Below are 14287 nucleotides of genomic sequence, written 5' to 3' on the forward strand. Positions count from 1 at the left end.
TCACCCCCATGCTGAACAACACTCTGGAGTACTTTTTTGATATCTCAAATGCATCTGGAGATCTGGGAGGCTTCTTGCTGTCTGCTGACATTCAAATAATGGAGGTCTATGGTGCCCGAGACAGAAAGGTCCATAAAAGTCCACAAAAAACGTGTCAATATTCCTCCATACTGCTCGTCCAATGTATTCCAAGTTTCCTGAGTGGGTAGCATCCAGAATTTACTCGAAACGAAGTCATTTAGAATGTTTTTAGAGCATAAACAGTAGTGTATAGGATTTCCTGAAAGCGTGCACATGCGCGTTCACGACGCCACGGAAGCCGGCAGACCAAACCAGCGCATTCAGCTCGGCAAAGAACTCATGCTCTTCCTCAACACTGAAGTCCTCAGACATTTTTCTTTCGTTGTTTCTTTCTTTGCACAGGTAAACGGCACATTTCTTCTTCTACGCTTGCATTATTGGAAGAGCAGACGCTGAATGCGCACTTTCATCTGGTTTGGTCTGCCGGCATCCGTAGCGTCGTGATCGCGCATGTGCGTGCTTTCAGGAAATCCTATACACTACTGTTTATGCTCTAAAAACATTCTAAATGACTTCGTTTCGAGTAAATTCTGGATGCTACCCACTCAGGACACTTGGAATACATTGGACGACCAGTATGGAGGAATATTGACACGTTTTTTGTGGACTTTTATGGACCTTTCTGCCTCGGGCACTATAGACCTCCATTATTTGAATGTCAGCAGACAGCAAGAAGCCTCCCAGATCTCCAGATGCATTTGAGATATCAAAAAAGTACTCCAGGGTGTTGTTCAGCATGGGGGTGAGTAGAAAATGAAGGCTAATCATGTTTTGGGTGTACTATTCCTTTAAGTTGGTTTAAATGGGTCATTACACGTTGCAATTTAACAGCATTACCCAACCCCCTCACATTCCAAGAAACGAGTCTAAGTGTGGAACTTAAATTTGTTGTCATGTTTCACGGATTCTGGAGGATATGGAAATGTTACACAGGTTTCCGACATGTACCTGGTGGGACCAAGCGTAGAGTAGCAGGTATCTGAAAAGACATGAGTAGGGGAGAGAGAGAGAGTGAGAAAAAAGAGAGAGAGAGAGAAAAAAACAAACAAAATAAAATTAAACCCCATGGCCTAAAGTATCCCATACATATGTGAAAATCCAGTGTCCATTGCACATTGGTGTCAAACACCTTTAGAACTTCCAACTTCGTCCCGATCCAAAAAGTGGAAACCCCTCAGCCATGTGTGGAGCATTCCGATGATAATTATATAAATTCAACCCTTCTTTGTCATAACTAGTTGCACCAGAACAAGTCATCAACGATAATAAAGGCATTGTAGTAGGAAAAAAAGAAAAAATAAAATAAAATAAAATAAATAAAAAATTAGAAGAAGTAAACAAAAAAGCTATATTAATAATTTAAAATGACTAAATAAATTAGATAAACGTAAATAATGATAAATAAAAACCGTAGTAAATAAGTAAGATTTACTCAAAAAGGTAACAAATTGAAAAAAAAAATAAATAAATAATAAAAAATAAAAAGTTACAGAGGTTTGTTGCAAGAAAATTGCCATATTGTTAACGATTGTTTTCTAAAAAGACATGTCTTAAGTAATCTTGGTTACATTTCCAAACACACAGGAACTAGTCAGACTGTGATTACTATAAATAGCAGAACCATTTAAAGGAGCTGCTAAAATGAAATGTTCTACTATTCTTTGGTACCAGCGGAGAATTCTCATCGAAAAGTAGGGCGGTTAAATCTCCCCTGTAAATTTATTAAAATTATTGGTAAGATATTGTCAGAATGGATTGTTAAAATGCATACATTTTTTTGCTAAAATACACCTGATTTCATGAGTATGTTGTGCATTAATCAGCTGTTTATTTCGTGTCTCGGACCAGATCTCTTGTCTCTCGGACCCCCCGCTCTGGAGCAGCAGGATGCTGCCAGTCAGCCTTTATGAGAAATCCCTGTTGAGGTTTGAGGCTGAGGTCTATTGAGGGAAGCAGTGACAAAGGAGAGACCTGGTTGGATAAGACGCCAAAATATGTCACTTCTAGTGAGTCTCAGCCTCTTAAGGGACCTGAAGCTGGCTGCTCAATGCTGATTTGCCAACACACTTACTGGTTTTTGTGTCATCAGACAGAGAGGAGGTTTAAACCTTGAGTCTAGAGGAAAAATTGATCATTCAATCAGAGCAGTCATCTTGTGCTGAACACTTGCCGTGGATTCTGGAGTTAATTTCAGAACACTTCTAGACACGTATTTCCACGCATTGTAGTGATGTGTTTTGTGTTTCAATATTTGTTAATGCAATACGTGACTTTGTATTTATTTAATACTGTTTAGCCTCCCGTGTTTCATAGAACAGCAGCCACCACTGTTTAGTACCCTTCTTGCACAACAGTCATGGTGAGTACTGTTGCAGCTTTGTAACCACATCACTTTTCTGGGTTCAAGTTAAGTTTTAATCTATTCTGCTCTTTTCCTAGATGAGTAGAAGAGGTAAGTCTCCTTTAGTAATTTCCAATACGTTTTGAATTTGCGATTCCACCAAAACACTAAGACTATTTCTTTTTTTAACTTTTAGCACAGCAGCGTTTGAAAGATCAAAACCATTTCAGAACAAATGCCTTTATCATTATAGACAGCATGCTTGAATGGTGCACCCAAACTGGCAGAACAGACTTGCTGGATGAGGTAGGCATAAACTGTTCAATTTTACATTTGGGTCACTTTTTCATTTCCTAAGATCTTTGTTTCTTCTTTTTTTTTTTTTTTTTTTTACATATAGATCCTTCATGGTATCCTCTTTCTTGGGAAAATAAATAAACCGCCCTTCTCTCCAGAAGAGATTTTTCTTGATCTGTTGAGTCATTTAGCAGCAGAGTACCCAAGACCTTTTGATCACTATATGACCCATCTTCCCAGGCGGAGTCCCTTCTCCTGTGTTCTGGATATGGTAAAATGTTAATTCCTGTAGAAATGACATGAATATATACTAACCTAAAACAAGGATTTCAAAAAGTGAAAATACTCATAATTATTCTTATAATTATTTAGGTGGATCTGGATGCAGCCAAGTAGTGTAACGGGATCATAAACACAACTGCAAACCTGTGACAAAGTGTCTCAACTTTGATTTAGGTTGATGGCACTAAATGTAATAAAAACTTCTGAACTCTCATATTTTTCACTTCATATCCTAAACCTTAGACGTTTGTTTTCTTTCACCGTACTTCCACAAGTTTCTGACAACATGATCAGTTTTCTAACTCTTTTAATAAATGCGTCGCATCCCTGATCCTGTCACAAGGGCTGCTTTTTAAACCATATTGCAACATTTAGTCTTTACCAACTGGGTACATACAGGAAAAATAAAACACTATTAAATTAACTTATTTTTCTGATGGAAAAAATTCTGAAAAAAACAATATGTTGCTCAAGTGTCAGATAAATACTTTACTCACCTCTGAAATGTATTATAAAATATATTCATTTAGGAACAAATAATGATTCTATTAATGCCTATGATACCTAAAATATACACACTGATATATTTCTATACTAATAACTATAACTGCTTACAGGTTGTTCATCTGACTCAACCACAAAATGAAATGGAGATCCGGAGGATTTTAAAAGATCTTGTCGACAACTTGGAAAGAGGTTTTTTGGTCTCCACTGCCATCTGCGTGTCTCAATACAAGAATTCAGTCAAATATGGAGTCTCTATGTCCACCACTGGTTCAATTGCACGCAAAATTGTGACTGCTGCCTCCTGTTTAAGCTCTTACTGGGATGAATATGTAGCTGATGCAGTGATGACCTTTAACCTTTCTGATCAGACCAGGAGAACCGACTTTGATGGAACCTTTGTACTTCCTAGAAGTGTCACATGCAGGGCATATTATGTTAACATTAACAGAATACTGCCACCTTGCGGCTCTTGTGGGGAGCTCTTTGGCTTGCACACAAGATCTGGCAATGGGTTTCCTTATGGCAACTGTGCTGAAGCTGAGAGTCTGAGCAATCTATTTACAAGTCATCAAGAAATGAGAAAGCGATTTCGGCCAACCTCTGAGTTTTATACAGAACAGGGCAGAGAGGCAGCCAGAGCTGATACCCTAAGGGTTCTTCTTAAAATGTTACAAAGGGTACGCTTTAACACAGAGAGGATTGAATACTACACACCTTAAACACAAAAGACTATGAGATGTTATTTTATCTACTTTATTTGATTCCTCATTTACCGACTATATGTCAGCTGATTCACCATATGCATCGTTTATACACAATGTCTTGTTAACTCTCAGCCAAAATTCCTTTTTTTTTTTTTTATTATCTTCTAGATGTATCAGCCTATACTACTTTTTTATAAGATGTACTGTAAGATGGCCTGTTTTCACAATCCCAGACCTCAAACTACATTCAGCACTTCTAGGGAGGCATGTTGACACAAACTAATATACTTAAATGTATATGCATAAATATGTAACCTGATGTAACAGTTGAACTACTTATCCATATTTGCTATGGAGGATTTTGCATTTATCTTTCCTTGTATCTTTATGTAATGCTTCATGTCTTATTAATAAAAAGATCCTCAGTTAGATTTAAAGAAATGTATCTGTTTCATACCACTTGATCATAAAGGGACTAATTCAAATCCTGGCAGTCAATTTTGGAGAAGCAGGACCAGCTCAAACAAACTACTTTACAGCTGCCAATTGATGTAACATGAATCATTTCAATTTTAGGAGGAAGCAGGATTATCAGCAGTAAACCCACAGATGGAGTAGATCAGGGCTGCCAAATTCCAGTTTTAAGGGATACTTTCCTTCAGTTTGTAGATTCATCCATTCTCACCAGAATTAAGCATCTAACTGCACAACCTGAGTGTGCTTGAACTTGAGGACACTAAGGGATGGACAGATATTTTTAAGATAACCTGGTTTCTATCAGTCTATCACTCTTAAATCCAGGTCCTAAAACCACCAGTTTCATTGTATGATATTAAATTGACCATGTTTGACTGTTACATTGTTACTTAATAAGAAGTTTAACTTAAGAGTGGAGCAAATCTTCCAAAAAGTTAATCTTCTTCGGATTCCCGAAGAACTTGTGGATATTCAATATTATCTTTTGCAAATGTTTGGTGGCCCTTTGGGTTGTTTTTTGTCGGCAGCGGCTAATTGATGGCAAGTTAAGCTGGCAATTTAGATGATGTTCTGGGTTCTTCATGACTTGCTTGACAGACATTGATGTAATCTTGTAGTGAGTTATTTTGTGATCAATCACTTGTAGTAATGTTCATGACTCTTCTATATTTTAGAAATTAACTTACTATTGTTTAATTGAGTCTTAAAGTCTTAGAAACGGAATAACAAATTCCCCCCCAATTTCCTGATTATCTATTTTATATGTTATTGAATTACGATGATTCAGACTATAATGTGTTGCTTATTGTGGTCTTTTAGTCTACTCCATGCAATCAGACAGGTTCTGCTGGACCTCTAGATAATAAACATCAGGACTGTTGAGGTATGATGGTAGTAAGGGGAATTGCACCATAAATGTGAATTATCTCTATTAATTTGGATTTAACAAGGCTGTTGTATTTTCGTTAAAGGTCAGGTTGGCCTAGCAAGCTTTTTTCCTAAACCAATTAACCCCTAAAAAGAGGGAGAAAGGAGCAAATACTACTCCATGACAAAGTAAATTTAAAGAAGTAAAAGAAACACAAACCTCTTAAAAGATTTAAATAAGATGGTATAAATAATATAATTTTAGTTTAGAGCAGATAATCTGCTTTTATGCTCATTGTTCTCTATGGTGTGAAAAAGTGTTTTCTGATTCTTAATGTTTTTGCCTGTGTGGCAAGGTGCTTGTTAGAAATATTTTATTTAACTTTGTTTGTGTTTCATGGGTTGTGTTCTAATGAACTATTATGATGTATAATGTGTGATTCATCTTTTATTAACTCTTGCTTAAGATTGTTTCAGATAAAAGGTCATGCAACGGATGGGTTGTGGAAGAGGCTTGAACATCCTCTATCACATGTTGCGTTGTAAAAGAGACCTGAACAGCCTCTATCACATGATTCTTCTAAACATGTGTTCTTGGAACAATTCAATTGTAAAACAACCACATGCTTTGTTTTAACATATGTGCTGAGGTTTAAAGTAAGATCCTTTTGTTTCCCTTTCCCTTAGTTAAACCTCAGCTTGTGTAATTAGGGACATCCCCTTTCTTCAATAAATGGCGAGGAGAAAGCTGAAGACTGCAGAGTGGGTGGAGATTGTAAACTCTGCAGTCCCTTCCTAATCTCCTCGAGTAACTAAATTAATTGTCTCTGTGTCTTCTTTCTTTCCCTGTATGTATGTATGATGTTTTAGGTGCTTAGACTTGACAGTGCTTCAGGCAACCAAACTAAATTAGTCGAAGATAACAAAAGTTCAAACATAAGGCAGTTTTCAGTGAAGCAATTTTACTAAAGGAAAATTTAATAAAAATCTACATGACTAAGTGTAAAAAATTTATTGTTAGGATACACACCTTCAAAATAGTTCAACTTTTGTCTCGTCCCCCACAGAATCTCCTGAAAGTCTTTGAAATCATTAAATTTTGTTCTGGAAAACTGAGAAAAACCTTTGTTTCTGTTCAGCAGTGGATTAAAAAAATAAGGTGGATAAATTAGTGAAAAAAGGAGGAAGTTGGTGCATAAATAATAATGTTTATTATCAGTAACACTGGCCCTGCAACAGATTGGGGACCTGTCCAGGATGTACTGTGCCTTTTGCTCATTGACTGCTGGAATGAGACACTAGTCACACCATGGATGGATGGATGGATGGATGGATGGATGGATGGATGGATGGATGGATGGATGGATGGATGGATGGATGGATGGATGGATGGATGGATGGATCAATAAATTGAAAGATGGGTGGATGGATGGATGGATCAATAAATTGAAAGATGGGTGGATGGATGGATGGATCAATAAATTGAAAGATGGATGGATGGATGGATGGATCAATAAATTGAAAGATGGGTGGATGGATGGATGGGTCAATAAATTGAAAGATGGATGGATGGATGGATCAATAAATTGAAAGATGGATGGATTGATGATGGATGGATGGATCAATAAATTGAAACATGGATGGATTGATGATGGATGGATGGATGGATCAATAAATTGAAACATGGATGGATTGATGATGGATGGATGGATGGATGGATGGATCAATAAATTGAAAGATGGATGGATTGATGATGGATGGATGGATCAATAAATTGAAAGATGGATGGATGGATGGATGGATCAATAAATTGAAACATGGATGGATTGATGATGGATGGATGGATCAATAAATTGAAAGATGGATGGATGGATGGATGGATGGATGGATGGATGGATCAATAAATTGAAAGATGGATGGATGGATGGATGGATGGATGGATGGATCAATAAATTGAAAGATGGGTGGATGGATGGATGGATGGATCAATAAATTGAAAGATGGATGGATGGATGGATGGATCAATAAATTGAAAGATGGATGGATTGATGATGGATGGATGGATCAATAAATTGAAACATGGATGGATTGATGATGGATGGATGGATGGATCAATAAATTGAAACATGGATGGATTGATGATGGATGGATGAATGGATGGATGGATCAATAAATTGAAAGATGGATGGATTGATGATGGATGGATGGATGGATCAATAAATTGAAAGATGGATGGATGGATGGATGGATGGATGGATCAATAAATTGAAACATGGATGGATTGATGATGGATGGATGGATGGATGGATCAATAAATTGAAAGATGGATGGATGGATGGATGGATCAATAAATTGAAAGATGGATGGATGGATGGATGGATGGATCAATAAATTGAAAGATGGATGGATTGATGATGGATGGATGGATGGATCAATAAATTGAAAGATGGATGGATGGATGGATGGATGGATGGATGGATGGATGGATGGATGGATGGATGGATCAATAAATTGAAACATGGATGGATTGATGATGGATTGATGATGGATGGATGGATCAATAAATTGAAAGATGGATGGATGGATCAATAAATCGAAAGATGGATGGATGGATGGATGGATGGATAGATCAATAAATTGAAAGATGGATGGATGGATGGATGGATGGATGGATGGATGGATGGATCAATAAATTGAAAGATGGATGGATTGATGGATGGATGGATGGATGGATCAATAAATTGAAAGATGGGTGGATGGATGGATGGATGGATCAATAAATTGAAAGATGGGTGGATGGATGGATGGATGGATGGATGGATGGATGGATGGATGGATCAATAAATTGAAACATGGATGGATGGATGGATGGATGGATGATGATGGATGGATGGATGGATGGATGGATGGATCAATAAATTGAAACATGGATGGATGGATGGATGGATGGATGGATGGATGGATGGATGGATGATGATGGATGGATGGATGGATGGATCAATAAATTGAAACATGGATGGATGGATGGATGGATGGATGGATGATGATGGATGGATGGATGGATGGATCAATAAATTGAAAGATGGGTGGATGGATGGATGGATGGATGGATCAATAAATTGAAACATGGATGGATGGATGGATGGATGGATGGATGGATCAATTGGTTGGTTCAACAGTTTTAAAAGATAAAAATTTAATTTGAAAATCACTAACTTGCATCCGTTGCACAACCAAATAAAATGCCTCTTTGAATCATCCTCCTTGGCTGTGTGAATTCTGAAGCAGGTAAACCGTCTGCAGATTAGTTTTACACATGCTCTAACTGCATTTTTTTCTAAGCCAAATTAACACCCAGAAACAGGCCTAGATAGACCACTTACCCTTTTTCTGCTGAACACATTTTTGCACATCAGTTTTGGTGCAAAAACACATACCTTCTGTGTCATTAGCTTAATCTAAAAGCTCTGTTCAGTTTAGGAAAAGTTATATTTATTCAACTGTTACTTTTCATTAAGCATTAAGATCCCAACAGTGGATAAATATGTTCCTGTTAGTTGAAAATATAAAAAATTAATTGTAATATTATTTAAGAAGAGCTAAAAAGCAGATGTTTGGTTCTTATCACCAATGTAATAAAACTACACCAGAATTGGACAGCCCACATAGATAGCTCACTAAACTACTCTGTCCAGCAGGGGGCGCCAATATTCTACCTATCCAAAAAGATGCATTAGTCCCTACAACTCGCTGGCTTTAATTAAATCTTGTATACTACGAAGTATAAAGGCTGAACCAGTAACTCATTTTCTTTCAGACCTGAGTCGGTTCATATTTGGCCCTGGACTATAATAGTAAATATAACCAACATTAATAAATAAATGTTTGATAAATAAATAAGCATACAATTACTTGCCCCCCAAAATACAATAAGCAAAGTAGAGGTAGAAATTCAATTATACAGTGAAACATAAATGTATATATCTCTTTTAATTAGCTTCTTTATTTGCTCGCCTTTGTAATAATTACCTTATTTATTTAATGTCCATTGTAATCTTCAAATTGATTTATTAATTACTTATTTTTTCAAGTATTTAATTATGTGTTATTAGTAGTCTCTAAATATTATAAATATAACATGCACATAATTAAATAAGGTAATTATTACAAAGGTGAATAAATAAAGAAGCTAATTAAGAGATATATACATTTATGTTTCACTGTATAATCATGTCTACCTACATTTATTTATTGCATTTTTGGGTGCAATTAATTGTATACTTATTTATTCATGTATTTTTTTTGTATTTATTTTTAAATATGGTAGAGCTGGTCCTCCATACATTTCAGGATCAGTTTAAGAGTTAACACTTAGGCGTTGCCTTTAGGAGAAAAAAAGTTTATCTTTCTGCTTTCAGTTTCTTTCTTAGACTGCAGCCATGGTGAGTAACAACTTTCAAACCCATCATATTGTTCCGATTTTTTACCTTATTTCAAATGATCATCTTATTTAAACCTATCCTGCATGTTTTCTTTCTACTTTGATTTCTAGGCAGGAGAGCAGAAGAGGTGAGAATTGATCCGGTTAAAGACGTTTGCATCATGATGCGTTCACGGTCGTCAAAATTAACAGATCTCTATGTTATTTTAGTCGAGAGAAATATCTGCAAGACCAACAGTCTTTCAGAACAAACGCCTTCCTGATCATAAAGGAGATGGTCCACTGGTGCAATATAACCGAGGGAGGTAAAATCCTTGTGGATGAGGTTGGTAAAAGCTGAAGTCTAAATCAACTGCATTGTTTAAGTTTTTTGTTTTTTTCAGATTTTTTATTTTCATTAATCACAGATTCTACACAGCATCTTTTTTCTTGGAGAAATAAATACACCACGATTCCCACCAGAGGAAATTATTCCTGATCAGGAGATTCTCGATCAACTGAAGGAGAAATACAACCGACCCTTTGATTGCTATAGGACTCATCTTCCCAGGCGGAGTCCTTTCTCCTGTGTTCTGGACATGGTAGGATGTGTCTTCCACCTCAATAACACTTCAGTTAAACATAAAATAATATCATCTAAATAATCCTCATCAACCTGAAGTGAATAAAACATAATGTGAACAATAATAAAGTCAGTTTTCATTAGATTCCAGCACACATAATAAAAGCAGGCTCAGTTTTACATTCTAAACTATTTATATAGTAAAAAATAAGATAGTAATCAAATTAAGTCTAATTTACATTTCTTTTTTTATTAGACTTTATCATTCATGTGAGAATTATTATTGTTTTGTTGGTAAAGCCACCAGCAGCAGCAAGATTCATCTTTTGCATTAATCTCATTTCTATGTTTTGATGGCTATCATTTGTCTGAACATGTTTTTTTTTCTGAATAAAATTAAAATAAAACCAAATAACATTCAACATTACAGATAAATCCCTTAACTATTTATTTCATCAAAGTCAACTTGCATCCAAAACCACACAAATCCACATCCAGATCAGCCTGCAACCCTCATAAAGCAGAAAACAAACTGGTCAGGTCACCCAACAATACGGCACATCCTCAGGAAACACTTTGATCAAGATGAGCTTAGTTTAACATTAGAATATTAGAGATTAAGATAAAGAATATGAAGGCTTTAGATAATCCACATTATGCAACCCTGCAGGCTTCATTAGTTCATCAAACCCATGTGTTTTTGTTTTTGTTTTTTTCTTTTTTTCTTTTTTTTTTGAGTAATACAATTTTTTGGATCTATTAAAAATCCCCCCCCCCCCCACCTCGACCCCAAATGTATGATATTGATTTATGCTCTTGACCAGAGCTGTATGTTTATGTACTATCATACTTCATAGAGAAGCTTGGAAAAATTATTTTATGTAGTCATACTAAATTTTTGTATTTTTTTTTTAAATTCAGATGAAACAGTAGGTTGTGGTGGAAATGCACTAACCCCATGGTTTCTTATAATTGCTTCCAGATTGTCTTGCAGAAGAAACCTGAAAATGAAAACCAGATAAAACAGACATTGATGGATCTGGTTAATAGATTGGCTGCAGGATTTCTGGTCTCCTCCACTATCTGTATCTCCAAGTCCAACAAATCAAACAACCAATATGGAGTCTCCATGTCCACCACTGGTCGCAATGCTGGTAGAATAGTGATCGCTGCCTCCTGTTTGAGCTCCTACTGGGATAAGTATGTAGCTGGTGCAGTGATGACCTACTATCCTCAGAAAAAGAAGAAGAGTTACTTCGATGGCACCTTCGAGCTACATGGAGACGCCACATGCACAGCATACAGCATCAAGGATGGTTCTGAAATGGATCCTTGCAAATCATGTGGGAATCTCTTTGGGTTGCAAACAACTTGTGAAAAAGAGTGGCCCTATGGGAATTGTGCTGAGGCTGAAAGTCTGAGCAACTTATTTAGAAATGATGCAGAAGTTAAACGTAAATCTAGGCCAACCTCTGATACATGCACACCAGAGAACAGAGAGAGAGCCAAAGTTGATACTCGAAGGGAGCTTACAAATACCCTGAAAACGATCAAGTTCAACACATGGAAAGGTGAATTTTACAGAGCATGAGTACAATGTCCTTAAACACAAGCTAGCTTCTTATAAGAGTCTCGCTCACTATCATTAAATATACCTTGATATACCTTGTTATATCATCTTGTATTGTTAATTGCTTATTAATTTGGTGAAATAAAGCAATCTTTATTAACTTTTTTATTATAATGTATGTAAACTTTTTTTTTCTAGACATAAAAAAGAGCCTCCACTAGATTGCAGTAAAATGATATTGAAATAATTTTACGCAGCTTGCAAAGCTGTGGTTAGTTTCTCCAGAATTGTCAAAGGGTTTTTGATTAAATATTCATTTTCATTCATATTTGTTGGTTGAGCTTCTTAAAAAAAAAAGGGAAATCGTCTTTATTGTTCTCTGCAAATCTATGTTACAAATGAAATTTGACCTCTGCATTTAATCCATCCTTTAGGTATTTAGGTTTTCAAAATAACAAACAGGTAACAATCGCTGCCTTTTAGTTTGATCATCAAAAATTGTTCTTTTGTAAAGCTGTATGAAATTACTGTAACATATTTTCTTTCTTTGTATTTGCATTATAGGCTACATTTGGCAAATTTAGTCTGATGATAAACAACAATAGAAAAAACCTGGAATTCATTTGTTTGTTTTTTATTCTTTTTGATAAATATTTCTACAGTTTCTAAATGTGTAATATTTTTTACAGTCTGTTTCTTTATTTCAGTTTTGTGCATTTACTGTTTAAATCAACAACACTGGAAAGGGCTTCTAAGAAATCACGTGGATTAAGAAATGTGCTGTGTCATAATATTTGGCTTCAAGTCAAAAAACGGTTAGAACCGTGGAGACCAAAGGTAGTGAACTTTGGTTCGATTGGACATTAAATGGATTTAATGGCCACTTAAAGGGCTAAAATTCCGTATTAAAGTACCTAACAAAAATGTCTGCTTTTTAGAGCTATTGATGTTGGCTCAGAAGTTTCTATTCTGCACCTATCTGTCCCCTTTCCAACAGTCCGTGAAAGCATCATAACTTTGCCTATAAAGGTATGGTATGCCGTTTAAGATAAAATCGGCGTCACCACAAATGGAGTCCTGAAATTTTAAATAACTAGAACGAGTAGTTTATTAATATATACGTATCTAATCATATTTTATCGAGTATAAGTGATGTCAGATCTACCATTTCATTATTTGGGTTTAATGAAGGCTCTCAACTAAGATACTTAAAGTAAATACTGACTGATTCAGATATCAACTTTCTCATCATTAATCATTAGGCAGATTTAAGATATTTTGTTTTTTCTTCTGACATAATTCTAAATAAAGATAAATCAAATGCCACAAACATCCAAGAAATCCTGAAGTTATTTTTAGATATAAATTCCAATAGGGGACGGGCACAGCGCGTTGCATTCTGGGTACGCCGCCATATTGACAGCTAGTTGCTACGGTAAACAAAGACCTAAAACAGCACAGAGACGAGTAAACAGCGATGTTAAAAGCGAAGAAAGGATGCGGAATATACCGAGACACACTGCAGAGGGAAGCCAGGGACCGTTATCTGCAAAAGATGGGCTTCATAAACGGACTTGATCCCTACGAAGTAGCAAGCAAGGAGTGGTGCGTTGGGGAAGAATTTCTACCGCCGTTTGCGAGGGAGGACATATTTTCCTATCTAGTGTGTGGCGTCAGTGCCTACACACATGAAGAATTTCGCTGCTACAAGTCGCTAGAGGCTTACAAACAGCTGACAGATGGAAAAGTTCACGACATGGAAGTAATCAAACCCAATGAGAACACAGTCATTAGATCCAAGGTAAGCTACCGTCTCAACATGGTGTGGTGTTTGTTGTGGTGATAAGACTAGGTGCAGGCACTAACGTAAAACATCAAAAATGTATCTAAACAAATCTTGTGCTGACTGTACGTGTCCTGGGATACTGTAGTTACATTCTGATGATATATGACTGTCCTACCATGGTACTATGTTGTATGTATGTTCTGTAACTTACCAGAATGAAAATGCCGGGAACACACTCTCATGGACACTGGGATTGAGTTGAAAGTTATATTTGGCCGTCTTACAGCAGCGACCCATGCTAGCCGGCGACTCTTTGTTATGGAGGACATTTGTTTTCCATTGAGACGCCTCCAGGTTGGAAAACGGTAAAAA

The 14287-nt window shown here is 36.3% G+C and overlaps 2 protein-coding genes across 2 annotated transcripts; both read left to right on the forward strand.

Moving 5' to 3' along the window:
• Nucleotides 1-2218: 2218 nt before the first annotated feature.
• On the forward strand, nt 2219-4641 carry LOC119793293. Its single transcript, XM_038300393.1, has 5 exons — nt 2219-2440; nt 2521-2533; nt 2619-2728; nt 2823-2990; nt 3619-4641. Exons 1-5 carry the CDS (start codon nt 2438-2440, stop codon nt 4225-4227), a joined length of 903 nt encoding a protein of 300 aa, XP_038156321.1. The 5' UTR covers nt 2219-2437; the 3' UTR covers nt 4228-4641.
• A 5297-nt stretch (nt 4642-9938) lies between these two features.
• On the forward strand, nt 9939-12751 carry LOC119793292. The gene is made up of 5 exons (XM_038300392.1): nt 9939-9998; nt 10109-10125; nt 10208-10322; nt 10405-10578; nt 11542-12751. The coding sequence occupies exons 1-5, from the start codon at nt 9996-9998 to the stop codon at nt 12148-12150; spliced, it is 918 nt and encodes a 305-aa protein (XP_038156320.1). The 5' UTR covers nt 9939-9995; the 3' UTR covers nt 12151-12751.
• Nucleotides 12752-14287: the final 1536 nt, after the last annotated feature.

This window comes from Cyprinodon tularosa, unplaced genomic scaffold (genome assembly GCF_016077235.1).
Source record: "Cyprinodon tularosa strain WSP-4 unplaced genomic scaffold, ASM1607723v1 ctg449, whole genome shotgun sequence".
NCBI lineage: Eukaryota > Metazoa > Chordata > Actinopteri > Cyprinodontiformes > Cyprinodontidae > Cyprinodon > Cyprinodon tularosa.